Raw genomic sequence first — 13,898 nt, 5'->3', positions numbered from 1 at the left:
CTGCCATTATTAAGTAATGATTACCTGTATTTACCTGTTTGTTTTCCGTTTCTTAGCAGATGGAACCGAGCACTTCGGAAGCTCGCGCCCTCTGGATTCTACCACTTTTCTAAAATCCGAGGGGGGAAGAAATTGCCTCCTTGAATAACAGTCACGCCAGCACTATAGGTCTGTTAAAACAAATACTACTGTTGTATACAAGTTTGCATTTTAAAGTACATATAAGTGTTTTATCATCGCAAATGAGCCACAAAATCATAGCCCACCAGGAATTTGGGTGACTCCTTCACCCCACGTAGAAATAATGGAAATCCGCAGCTGTACCTAGTGCGTATTATTTTTTTCTCCTTTATCAATAAAATGGAATATAACAATTATATGTTAATTAGCTTTCTTAAGTAAACACTTTTATAATTAAAAATGTACCGGCATCCCTTAGCAGCGAGTTCGTTTATTTATTCATTTTTAAACCACGGTTGAGTCTACGGAACATTTGGGTGGTTCCCGAGAAGAAAAATGTTACGGACGGATTTATCTGCAGGACCTCAGCTCCGGACAGAAATTGTGGTAACACCAGCTGGATACATGTGAGGTAAACATTTGTAGCTTTTCGGACTTTTTATGTAAAAATGCTCGCGATAACAAAGTAGTTATAAAGTAGTTAGAGTAGTTATAAATCGACTCACTTAGAGATGATATATGTAGTAGACGCGCTATGATTTATGTTATGCTCTATGTCTGGAGTTCCTCCAGGCTGAAATGGATTTACTGGATCCACTCAGTTGCATACAGCTAAAACTTGAGGCTCTGCTCTCAGTCCAGTCCTCCTAAGTTTATTCATTTTGGACGCTGCTTTAAAAGGTGTTTCAGCTTTAAAGTTATTATGAAGTCTTTGGTTTGTAATTTCGTTGGATTGTGCTGTATTATACTGAGAAGCACAATGTGCAGTGCAATGGAGTGGACACAATATTAGTAACAGTAAAACACAATTCAGAACCGTACAGACGAGCAGATCTCATCTGGCCTGATCTTTCATGCGAGCAGTGAGAGTATCTGTAGATTTATGAGAAGCATTTTGCTTTTCGCTTTTTGTTTGAATATAAATTTATTTTTTGTATGACTTTCCTGCATGTTTTACAAATGGTTATGTATGCAGTATTTATAAATGTGTAAACTATGCGAGGTAGTGATAGTGTACTTACTATGCCTGGTAGATCAGCTGAACATCAATTTACAAAGCTTTTTAAAGTGTAGCCACCTTATACTTACAGTCACAGCAATGCGGCGGCTGTACGTCGGTGGGTTAAGCCACACGGTCACTGAGAAGGATCTGAAGGATCGATTTGGAAAGTTTGGAGCCGTTGAGGATGTGGAGCTTCGGACCAGGAAAGACCCAGAGGGTGAGGAATCCAGTATACACTGACACACTTTGACAGCCAGAATGGTGACAGTAACGATGTTTAAATTCTGTTCATCTAATTTTATTCATGTTCTGAGACTTGAAATCACCTTTCACAATCAGCACTGTCACTATCAGGTACTTGTACAATTGTTGTATTGAAAGGCGTCTGATATTAACAAACCCAGCAGCATTCATTTATGTTTAACTTTATTTGTTAAAAGTTAAAATCCAAAGAAAACTAAACTCTAAAGCATTTTCTTATTTTACTGTGCATTTCTGTTTAAAACAAGAAAACATACTTAAAGTTTGAACTTCTTTACATCTAATTTGCATTGAAAAAATCTTTAGCTGTTGTTCTCACACTCCACAAATTATACAACTTTATTTACAAGTGATGCTTAAATACAAGATGTCAGGTGTGCTCTGAACATTAAAAAGATTTTCAATACAACTGTGAAAGTTTAGTTTACTTTTTTATTTTTTGGTCAGGGACAATAAAAATTAATCAGAAAAAGCATAATCGAAAATAGATTTATGATCATTATGTTTTGTTCATTATGAATTCTTACATCTTCATAATTCTTATTGTTCCTCCTGCAGGTGTTCCCTATAAAACCTTTGGCTATGTCAACATCAATATTTCAGATGCCGACCTGAAGAAATGTAAGTGACCATAGCTGCCGCTGAAAATCCTCAGATTTAACCCTCTGAGGTCTAAGTCATTATCAGTGACAACCCCAAACTTCTAAATCTAAACATGTGTTTTAGGATTTAAGGGTTGTCATCCCCACTAAGTAAGTGGGGTTAGGTTAATTGGAGACTCTAAATTGTCCACAGGCGTGAATGCGGGAGTGAATGTGAGTACAAATGGTTGTCTGTGTATATGTGTTAGCACTGCGACACACTGGTGACCTGTTCAGGGTATACCCTGCCTCTCGCCCTAAGACAGCTGGGATAGGCTCCAGCACCCCCCGCAACCCTGAAAAGGATAAGCGTAAGCGAATGGATGGATGGATAGATGGATGTTATGCTCCAAGGTGCATAACACAAATACAACACAACAAAAGCAATATATACAAAAACCAGAAATAACAAACTTAGTTACAGTATATTTAAGTCTAAATAAGAATTGAGAGAAGCACAGATTACTATTTTGAGGGGGAAAAGTAAATAATTTCTTATGTGTGTCGGTGAGAATTATTTTTTTGTTTGTTTTATATTTACCAAAACCTTGGAGAAAACAAACATATTCTGTGAGCATAGGGTTGGAGTCATCACCAGTGATGACTTAGACCTCACAGGGTTAACTAACTTGTGAAACTAAAATTCATTCACACTGTTAGTGGGATGCCTCACCCGCCAAACTGAAGGAACCCTTCATCTAAACATGTAGTTAACACTTTCAGTGAGAAATATGTTTGTGTTGTTTGCACCATTGAGTAAATTTTCTACAGTCTGCTTTTTAAACTAACATAAAAAAAACCTGTTGCATTATGAGATTGGTGTGTTTCCTCTGCAGGCCTGACAGTGCTAAACAAGTCTAAATGGAAAGGGGGAACTCTGCAGATTGAAATAGCAAAAGAAAGCTTCCTGCACAGGTACAACCACGTCGATCTCGCCATATAAATCTAACACTAACAGAAAAGTGAAAATTATTATTGAATTATTAGGGGGGTGATTTTTTTTTTTAACTCAGACTTTAATATCAAGGCTCACAACTGTTGATTGTCTGGTTTGAAAATTCTGGATTTTATGTTCACCAATCTTAAAAATTTGATCTCTGTACCTGTAGAAACTTATTCCTATCTATTAGCTTGAGAGCTAAAAGCTCTGTATTAACTGTGTCATAGGCTGGCTCAGGAGCGGCAGGAGGCAGCAGAGCAGCGTCTCCAACAGCCTGCAGCTGAGGACAAGAGACAGAAGCTTCTGGACTCACTGAGTAAAGCTGGTGTGGACAACTTCACCATGAAGGCTGCGGTTCCGGGGACCGAAATCCCAGGACACAAGGTCTAGTCATACTCTTTCTCTCAAGACATGATTATAACGAATGCACTTGCTCTCTTGTGGGGTCATGTGGTCACAATGTGGAAACCAATTCTTTTAAAAATTGAATCCCCTTAACATAAATTATTACATTTTAGTTTTAAGGGTTTAAGGTTGGTGTTGACTGTCCTCTGGTTTCAGGACTGGGTGGTCAGTAAATTTGGACGGGTCCTCCCCATCTTGCAGCTCAGAAGTCAGAAAGGCAGCAAATCTCGAAACCTGAAGTACGACCCATCGAAATACAGCCACAATATTCGCAAACTGGACCGAAACAGCATCCCTGATGAGGCCACACCTGTGACCCAGCTCACCTGGGAGGTCCAGGGTGGGGATGACGAAATCAGTAAGAAGAGGCGGGGGGAGTTCCCTCCATGTGAGCCATGGAGACCCAAGAAGAGTCGGACAGACAATGTTTCTGGCAGAACCAGGTATCCATGTGACCTTTTCAGACTATTCAAGTAAACCAGGCTTGATTTGGTTAATCCACAAGGTCTCAGTTGGTTTCTGTCTTTTCTGAGGGCCTCTGGGATTTTAGATTTTCCTTCCTCGATCCACTTTGCTTCCTGGACATTTTCTGTAATTTCTGGAATGCCCAGGTGTTAGCTTTGGAATTATGAGGGATATCTGCTGGTACAAGTGATTCTGACATATTTATTTCTGGAGTTAAGATAACATTTTTTTAAAATTACTAAAACCTCTAATGGATTTATTGTGTTCTTCAAGCCACCTGGTTTCTGAACTTGTTAGAAGTCCACACTTGTTCCTGACATTCCATATTTCCATTTTTGTTTAATTCTCAAAGGTTCCTATCAGATTTCCTGATGTTCCTAGAGCTTTGCAAGCTTTCAATAATCCGTTCTGATTCATGGATTCTGGGTTTTTGGAATACCAGTTTATGAATATTTAGCGTCCCTTCCTTTTGTTGATTTACCTTAGATTTGAACACCCTGTCAACTCTGTCAATCACACTGAGGCTCATCAGCTCACCAACGGATTTCAAAAACAAAACGACCACAGACTGGCACAGAAGAAGTGGACACACTTTACTGACAGCGATGCTGACTCAGAAGAGGAAATCCGCAGGCTGGTGGCAGCTCAGCAGACCTCCCATGTTACACCACAGCAGCAGGAGGTGGAGGAGGATAATCTGGAAGTGGTTGGATATGACTTCTTAGCAAAATCTGCATGCAGAGGTAACAGATGTGTTTGAAACAGGCAGTTTGTGCATTTTAAAAATTCAAATTTGTCATTGTTTATGTTTACAATTCTACCTAAGTGATAAGTTTAACTTTATGGCTGTTTATTCATTTTACTTTCAAATGCACATGTAGGTTCACGTGTGCAAAAATGCAATAACAAAGACTTCTCACACAGGATCCTGTTGTACTGAAGTAACCGTGAAAGCCACAGGTTTCATTTTGTATGATTTCATTTATACTTTGACGAGCAGAAAAGATGCCAAATTCTTAAACAGATTACATCAAGTAACCTGATTTTTATTTGTGGATTTTTGTGGCACATTGACTGCTAATTCTATGTAGTGCATGTGTGGATGCAGATTTCTAGGGAAGAGTGTGGTATTAGCTTTATTCAAACCATGATATCAGGGATGTTCTTTCATCGAGTGACGCTGATCAGTACCAAATTATGTCAAAAGTCACTACAGTAAAAATAATAGAATTAAATATAAGTGAATAATTGTCATTTTCTCCATCCCAGAAAAAAAATTGATCTTTGGAATAGCAAGTTTTCCTCTTTGTGATTCCAGGTGATCAAGACAAGGATGACTACGACTCTGCTGACACAGATGAACTCTTTGCATCGAGGAAACCTCCTCCTGCTAAATGTCAGGAGAAACATACTTCCCCAACAGCAGAGCACCTCTCAGGAAACAACACAGACAAGAAGAGAAAAACAAAGAAGAAGAGAAAAGCTGGAGAGGAAGAGGACGGATCAACAGATGATGAAGAACACCTTACTTCTAGAAAACCGTCCTGCGTGCAGCAAAAGAGGGATTCTAGTGAACAGAAGCTAAATAAGAAAACTCGTGTCCTCCCTGTCGTAAGGCCGTCCTCATCAGAATCAGATAGTGATGAGGAAGATGAGGGTGATGAAGTAGACTCGGTAGATTCATGTTCAGACTCTGATTATGAAGCCATGTTTTCTAATATCACCCATCTGGAGATCTCCCTGGCTGACCTGCAGAGGCTAGCTGAGGAGGCCCAGCAGAACTCAAAGACTGTAGCTCCCAGCTTCCTCGGAGCTGGACTAGAACAAGAAACGCTTTTCCCGTCTTTTCCTGCAGAGAAACCTGCTCCAAAGAAAGGCTCCACGCCTGAAGAGATCCTCGCCATGATAATGGAGGACGACAGCAGCGAGGATGAACAGAAGAAGAAAAAGAGGAAAAGACAAGCTGTCACGTCAGCACCACTGCCTGCCTTCCAGGGCACAAAAGCATTGAATGAGGTATCGGAAGACGAGGAGGAGGACGATGGAAGAGGAAGAGAGGTTAAAAAACAGAAGATGAACTCTGATTCTACACAACTGGTTCACAAAGAAACAGACAGCAAAACCATCACAAGCGTAAGAGACCAGAATCATGCAGAAACTAAGATTTCAGACAGCAGTGAGCAAGAAGAGGATGATGAAGAAGAAGAAGAAGATGAGAGTGATGATGATGATGAAGAAGATGAGAGTGATGAGGAGGAGGAAAAAGGAAAGATTGTAAAAGACATGGTTCCTCCTGATGTTTTAAAAAAGGTTACAACTAAAGTTTGTGTAAACACAGAAAAGGCTGAGACTGAGTCTTCGTCTAGCAGTGAAGAAGAAGAAGATGAGAGTGGTGATGATGATGATGAAGAAGATGAGAGTGATGAGGAGGACGAAAAAGGAAAGATTGTAAAAGACATGGTTCCTCCTGATGTTTTAAAAAAGGTTACAACTAAAGTTTGTGTAAACACAGAAAAGGCTGAGACTGAGTCTTCGTCTAGCAGTGAAGAAGAAGAAGAGGAGGAGGAAGTGAAGCAGGGGAGAGTGAACTCCAGTCAGATTGTTGTAAATGTTAAATCTGCAGGCAAGGCTTCACCTTCATCCTGCAGCTCATCTGGAAAGGATAAGAATGAGCAGCAGGTCATTTCTGCTAAAGGGGGTGTGAAAGCAGCTTTGAACAGGAAAACCTCCGCCAGTGAGGAAGAGGAGGAGGAAGAGCCGGCACTCCCCCGGATGGCATTAGGAGTTGAGGAGGAAGAGGAGCGGCAGAGACAGGCCAATATGAGGAGGCTGGCTGCTGTACAGCAACGACAGAAAGAGACCGAAGAACATAAAAAACTCATCCAGGGAGCACTAGCCAACCTGGTGAGAGCGCAGCGTGTTTATAAGATTGTTATTGTAATAACTGATTAGTTTGGAATTATTTTAACCTAGTTAATAAAATCAAAGCAGTACTTGAAGTTTGGAAGGGTTTTTGATTGATATTGATTTTGAAAAAAAACAAACAAACTAATCTGTAGGACAGAACACAGAATTATAATTTTTCATTGCCAAATTTAATGTAAAATTTCATGGTTTGATTGTTGTTGTTTTTTAAATATAATTTTTTTTATGATATTAAGAACCTAAAAACATGTCAAGTATATCTACATATTCCTCACTACCTTTAAAGGCAGGCAGAAAAGCTTCAATAAAACTTTAGTCCTCTTTGTGTGCTGAAGGCTTCAGATTTTCTTATGACACAATTTGTATTATTTATTAATAATAATTACTGATAATGATAAAACGCTGTATCTTCATTAGGATGCTCCCGTGGCAGGAGCAGGGAAACACATCGTATTTGGCTCTGACGATGAAGAAGAAGATGGTAATGACGATGGAGATCAGCAGAGGATGGACTCAGAGGTCTTAGCATCAAGAAAGACACTCTTCCAGGATGAGGCCACTGGTGATGAAGCCACAGCAAATAAAAGTGTCAAAGTAAAAGCGGAGGTGAGTGAGTGTTGAGCTAAGGTCTCTGTTAATTGATCGTGATAATGTGGCTCTAAACGGGCTGTTTTTTAACTTTGCATTTGTGTGTTTCAGATGCGTCTGAAGTCATCGGGCCCTCAGCTGTTTGGCGGCAGTGACGATGAAGATGAGGAGGATGGCAGCAGGTTTGACATCAAGCCTCAGTTTGAGGGTCAAGCAGGACAGAAGGTGAGAAAAGAAGTTCCACACTGTTGCACAGAGGTGGTCATAATGTTTTAGCTCAACCGTGGACTTGTGCAAACTCGAAACTTCGCACTAAATATTGGTTTGTTGTTTTTTGCTCAGCTGATGGCGCTGCAGTCTCGCTTCGGGACAGATGAGCGTTTCCGGATGGACTCTCGCTTTCTGGAGGAGGATGAAGAGGTTAAAGAGGAGGACTCAGGTGAGACTGTGGATGCAGGTACAGTAGCTGGTAAATGCAGGAAAGCAGATCAAGATGGAGAAACCCTGTGGTTTTTTATGTGCTCCGGACCAGGTTATTTACACCATAACAGACCAGCATGCATACAACTACCATTAATTTCTTCCTATGAGATATTATGGGCCTTGGTGTGCTTTTATTTTCTGAAGCTACATAAATCCTTTTGAAATATGGAAAATATCATCAGTCTATTAAAGCATCACCAGCTGGCCTGAAATTACATAGATGTTATAGATAAAATATTTTTTTATTAACAAAACAGTCAAGCTAATTTTCTGTTTGAAAACAGAAAGTTTTTACCAGTTTAGTTGTGCTGTAACACAACCTCTTTATGTTGTACGTCATGCACACTTCTTTATCTTTGATTCTAAGAATCATTTGTTACGTGTTTGTGATTCAGAGACAAAGAAAACCCTGGTGGAAGATGATGAGGATTTGGAGGAAGAGAAGAAGAAGACCCTGTCTATTCTGCAGAGTGTTCTTGGCCAACAACACTGCAGCAGCAAGACTGCTGGCAAAGCCAAGAAGTTCAAGTGAGCTTCACACAGTCTGAATCACAGCTGCTTCTGAACTGGAACAAGTCATATTCACTATGGAGAAAATAAAGAAACTTAAAGCTGTGTGACTGTGTGTTTGCAGAGATGTGTCAGCGCTTCATTACGACCCCAGCAAGGAAGAACATGCTGCATTTGAGACCAAGAAAGAGGAAGTCAAGAAGGAGAGGTACAAGCTCAGAAACATGAATTTCCACCTATTTTTCTTAAGTTCTCTAAATAAACTATATTAACACTACGTTAAGCTGATCTAGATTAATGGATAGTTCTAGGATTTTGTAGTTTGTTGTTTTAAAGAAATCCAGTAGAAACTTCTGCACCAGCGGTCCCCAACCCCCAGGCCACGGACCGGCACCGGGCTGCGAGAGTTGATGCTCGGGTGTGAAATTTATGATTTTCAGGGTTTCTATCGGTTTTTATTGTTACTTTTTTTAATCATTTTTATCATCAACTCTGTTTCCCTGGGTCTTTTCCTGTGTGTTATGAATAAATCTTCTTTTTTCTGGGTACCGGTACTGGTTTTATTTTGTTGTGTTTATCCGCTGTCGGATATAAACCGGTCTGTGGCGCAAAAAAGGTTGGGGACCGCTGTTCTACACTCTTTCTATGGTATTTGTTTCCACTAAACACTTCAAAACTAGATCAGAAAAAGTAGTAAGGGATGGAAATTTCTTTTTTTTTTTTTTTTTTTAAAAGAAGCGGGAAGATGTTTCTAACAAACACTGTTCAGTCAAACAAGTAGTACATTTGTTTGGATATTATTTTCAGCAGTGGATTTAATACAAGCCCTGCGACAGACTGGCGACCTGTCCAGGGTGTACCCCGCCTCTCGCCCTAAGACAGCTGGGATAGGCCCCAGTGCCCCTGCCAAAGGATAAGCAGAAGCAGATGGATGGATTTAATACATCAGATAATCATTATTATTGTAGGTGCCAGACTTTGACAAGAAACTACCTAAGTAAAAATAATATATAACAGTTATTTTACTACCTGTAAGTCAGCTCAGCACAGACCCAGACAGACTACATTTAGGGAATATCAGGGTTTTATTTTTCTGGGCTCACACACTGTAAACAACACAATGGCTGTGTGCTTCTTAAAAAGACCTCAGGCACGCTCAAGTGTCACTCAGCCTTCCCTCACTCCTCTGCCTGAATCACTCTGCCCATCCTCTCCACCTGCAGCTGAGCAGAAACATCACCCTACTGCAACACAATCATAACTATGGTTCTGTGTGTCATCATTGTACTGGTTTTACTGTTAAACCTGAATTCTAACAATGTTTATAATGGGCTTTTTTTTTTTTTTGCGGTACTCAATATTTATGTCAATAAATGGTTTAATATGCTTTTTGCAAAGTTACAATAATAAAAAAAATTTTTTTAGCATTCACATGTGCAGGAAACCAGAAAATTCAACCTGTGATCTGTTATCTTCACAGCAAAGCTGCCAGGAAGAAGAAACGTGAGGAAGCTCAAAAGCTTCCTGAGGTTTCTAAAGAGATTTATTACGACGTGTCAGGCGACCTGAAGACCGTGTTCGGTCAGAGCAAGGATGAGACAGATCAACAAGAAGAGAAGATGAACTGGGACCAGAAGGAAGAAGAAGAAGAGCGTAAAGAGAAGGAGGAAGAGTCAGCCCCGCTGCTCTCTGTTCCCAGTGCGGAAAAAGAGGATTTGTGTGGATTTAAATTTTCCTTCTTTGGAGATGACACAGAGACAGGAAGTAAAGAGACAGGTAGGTAGAGCCTGAACTGATCTTAATCTTCCAAATACATGAATACTGTTGTTGTTGTTTTTTTGTTGTTTTTTTTTTATCTTTTCATTTTTCTCTAAACAGCCGACTACAAGGTAGAGGCCATACAAGCTCCAAAGGTGTCATGGCATCAAGACCCACGTTTCCATGACAGCAGCTCAGAGGAGGAACAGGATGAGCAAGAGGAAGATGAGGAGCAAGGCAACACCACAGCTAAAACTACAGAGTAGGAAAAACAAACATTAATCCTGTGAACTACTTCATGTATCGACACTTTCATGTGACCAAGGTTTTTCACAAGGATTGAAACTGAGCACTGTTTTAATAAACTCAGTTTGTTTTTGCCTAAAATTGTAGAAGTCCAGAAATGTGAGAATCTGTGTTTGATTAGGAACTATTTATGAGAAAGATGAGAGCATTGTTGCCAGTTATTTTTGGTTCATTAACACAGCTGCTTTCACACACCTGACCAATCAAAGCATGAAGTGGATATGACTGTGAGATTGTTATGAAAAGAGACAGGAGACTGAAGGTGTGTTGAATCGATACAAAGAAAATACAGTATGATCTGAGCTTTTGTGTATTTTTGTTGCATTTTTACAGAATGGTGATGCCGTCACACACTGAGTTCTTCTTCTTTTACCCTGATGATGACAGACTGACAGGTAGGATGGTGATTCCAAAGGAAATAAAAGAAAATGATCTTATTAGCTGTCTGTGAGAGTCAACATTGTGCGGGTACATTTTTTTGCAAACTCAGAGGTGACAGAACTTATTAAATTGGTATCCAGCAGCTGGTTAGATATGCAGATATAGTTTCATGTCAGTGGAGATTTCCAAATCTTTGTTGTTGCTTTTTTTTTTAAATTGATAAAGGTTCTGATGTGTGATCTGAACACTGTTTTCTCCTTTAGAGGGTCCCAAGTTGTTCTGGCGTGTGTCTGAGTTGGAGGAGCAGAGGGAGCAGTGGGAGGAGAGGAGGAGCGCACTCAGACAGGTACAGAGTTTGTATGAACACTGCTAAAACCGGTCAAGAAGTTAAACCTTGTTAGATGCTAAATCTTCGGTTTTAAGATGTTTTTTTAAAGAGAAAACATAGCTCCACAATTTTTTTTCACAGTGAGTATATACATTGCATATCATAACTTTATTACACTGCCAGACTGTTTTTGTAACACTAGGTTTTTTAGTTTTTCTGAAAAAATCCAGTAAAATCTCTCATCTAGACCAAAAAAGGCACATATCTACACCCTTAAAACCACTGCTGCTAATACTGGTAATTGAGTACCTTAAGGTGCCAATCAGTGAGGCAGTGTTAGAGAGTTGTGACTTATACACCTCTTACCCACCTTCTGGAATTATTTGATTCACTAACTGCAATCTAAGTATAAATCATTTGGTACACATTGCAACTTCTTTGTGTTTTGGCTCAGACAATAAAAGTAAACAAGACACAGGTTGTTGTGCTAAGGTCACCCTTCTTCCCTGTACAGACATGTGATGCCACGGAGCTTAGAGGCCTTACAGCCTGTTCACCGGGAACATCTTGTGCAAACAAGCCTTTATTCCTCGACTTCATACCTGGCTGTATTACTTCCTGAGGCCTCGGTGTCAGCAGACCTGATTTCTCTAAATAAAACTTAAGCTTCCCGTCTGTCCATTCATCCATTTTCTTTAGTGCTTATCCAGCTCAGGCATGCAGGGGTGCTGGAGAGTGTCCCAGCTGTCATAGCTTGAGAGAATGAATGCTGGACAGGTTACCAGGCACTGACAGGTGGTCTACTTTATGATCTTGAAATCCAATCACTCAGCTACAGCAGCAGTGAGAAACGTCTGCAGTGGCAAGGCATCAGCCCAGAAACCCACAAGAGCAGCAAACCCAGCTGTCATCCTAACCGCATGATCTCACAAAGTTCTAGCCCGTGATGGATGAAAGTAATCAAGAAGACAGAATTGGAGCAGAAAGATGTGTTTTAAAGTTTTGAAGAGACAGATTGTGGAGAAGTATTTCTCTATGACGAGTAACTTAGATAAAAATATCAGAGCTTTAAAAAAATACTGTTTATGAGTTCGACATTTTCTTTGAAGTTGTTCGTGGGAGCATTTATGAGCACTGTCAGACAGTTGCATTACCAACCACAACTCTTTGTCTTCATGCAAGTCAAATCTGTAGGTGCATAAAAATGTCTTTGCCAAGTCTGATGTAGGAGTGAAGACATAAACTGGCTCAAGTTATTCAGTAAACCTATTTCGGCTTTCCCGTCTGTGTTCACAGGAGTACCGCAAGAAGCACAAGGATGCTCGGAGGAAGCTGACATCCTCCCTGAAGAGCTGAGGATTGTGGGCAATGAAGTCTTTGTGTTTCAGCACTCACTGCCCTGAATTCATGCCTGACAGAATTCATGCCTGACCGATCATTTCTCCGTTCTTGGTGCCAATTTTTTGGCTCGGACTGATTGTAGCAGGATGGAGAGCAGATGGCTGCCAAAGACAGTGAACTCATCTCAATGTTTAAGATCGTCCATAGTTTCAGATTAAATGTTTATTTTAGTGGATATTAATATTTTTGATGAGATATTTTGTAGTAAGTTTGTTTTTTGTAAACAGTAGGTGTTACCTGCTGTGAAAAACATGAGTTCATACAAGCAGCAGCTCCCACTTATGGAGGACCAAACCTGCTATAAAAGTGGACAAATAAATAAATAAATATGCTTCTTCAAATTAAAATAAGAATAAATGAAAATGAAAGGTATAACTTAACTAAACATTTTCTTTTCCATTGTTTCTGGTATCAGGAGTATTATCTTATAGTTATCGTTTTTGGTTTGTTTTTTTTAAATCTCACCATTTTTACCCCTCGCCTGTAAATGGCTGATAGGATATTGTTGTCACCCTGCTGGGGGGGCAGCATGAACACTCAAGTTTGTCAGTGCGATAACCCATAAACAAGGCGATGTAGGAGCTTCAAATTGATACCATAGTGCAGCTACTAAAACTCTCCCCTGAGTTTGAATCTTGTTGACCTCAAGCTAAAGGTCAAGGTCAGAGGTCAAGCTACCTGAAAATCTTGTAAATTCCATAACTCAAGAAGGAAGACACCTAGGATTTTCAAATTGATATCGTAGGTGTATCTACTAAACTCTAAAGTTCAAATTCCAGTGACCTCGGCCTCAAGGTCAGAGGTTAAGTCCTCTGAAAATCTTTTGAATGTGCTAACTTCAGGATGTAGGATTTTGAAATTGATGCTACATGTGTGTCTACTAGGAGGCTGAGGGGTAGCACTGGCGGTCGTTTTCTCTGTTATTATTCTATTTGTTTTTGTTTTGTTTGTTTTTGTGTAGGGTTTGGTCTTCCGCACTTCTGAGATGAGCCACTTTGAATGAGAATATTGGAGCTCCTGTCGCCACTTTGGACCTGTTACCTCATGAAAGTCACTATGAGGAGAGGTTTCAGTCTCCCTTTGTGTTTTGTGAAATAATTTGAAGTTTATGGGAAAAAGTTTATTAGATACACGTAACTCAAACCAGTCCAGTCTAACGAAGAGTCAATTTAGGATAAGATGAGCTTTATTCTCACTGTGAGCACAAACATAAAATATAATTGGAAAAAGAGCATATCTGTTGTATATAGACCAATTTTGCTGTAGTTAACTAAAAGCTAAGCTTATAATAACTTATTTGGTTAACTTCGACTTTCAGGTCAG

At 39.9% G+C, this 13,898-nt stretch overlaps 2 protein-coding genes across 8 annotated transcripts in view; one reads left to right on the top strand and one right to left on the bottom strand.

Annotated features, from left to right (window-relative positions):
* The window catches only part of cenpp (centromere protein P), a 109,115-nt gene extending 108,887 nt beyond the window's left edge, over window positions 1-228 (bottom strand). Inside the window, exon 1 of one of the 3 annotated variants that reach the window (XM_085158822.1) lies at window positions 35-228. The gene's annotated coding sequence lies outside the window, so the exon portion shown is untranslated. Of the gene's footprint in view, window positions 1-24 lie in introns of all 3 variants that reach the window. The other 2 variants (XM_085158819.1, XM_085158818.1) reach the window with 2 other exon arrangements.
* Window positions 229-433: 205 nt separating this feature from the next.
* Window positions 434-13,856, top strand: nol8 (nucleolar protein 8). Of its 5 annotated transcripts, none has more exons than XM_085158809.1 (19): window positions 435-592; window positions 1,272-1,400; window positions 2,003-2,065; window positions 2,922-3,000; window positions 3,253-3,409; window positions 3,587-3,873; window positions 4,382-4,638; window positions 5,214-6,113; window positions 6,279-6,799; window positions 7,238-7,426; window positions 7,520-7,633; window positions 7,751-7,847; window positions 8,287-8,419; window positions 8,526-8,609; window positions 9,882-10,177; window positions 10,280-10,421; window positions 10,799-10,860; window positions 11,110-11,192; window positions 12,471-13,856. In XM_085158809.1, the coding sequence occupies exons 2-19, from the start codon at window positions 1,280-1,282 to the stop codon at window positions 12,528-12,530; spliced, it is 3,645 nt and encodes a 1,214-aa protein (XP_085014935.1). In that variant the 5' UTR covers window positions 435-592; window positions 1,272-1,279; the 3' UTR covers window positions 12,531-13,856. The 5 variants fall into 5 exon arrangements, with proteins under 5 accessions (XP_085014931.1, XP_085014935.1, XP_085014934.1 ...); XM_085158808.1 differs by having other exon boundaries at window positions 5,214-6,140; window positions 6,276-6,799; XM_085158807.1 differs by having other exon boundaries at window positions 5,214-6,140; window positions 6,273-6,799.
* The last annotated feature ends 42 nt before the right edge of the window (window positions 13,857-13,898 follow it).

Source organism: Neolamprologus multifasciatus, chromosome 5 (genome assembly GCF_963576455.1).
Source record: "Neolamprologus multifasciatus chromosome 5, fNeoMul1.2, whole genome shotgun sequence".
NCBI lineage: Eukaryota > Metazoa > Chordata > Actinopteri > Cichliformes > Cichlidae > Neolamprologus > Neolamprologus multifasciatus.
This window is presented reverse-complemented; position numbering and strand designations above follow the sequence as displayed.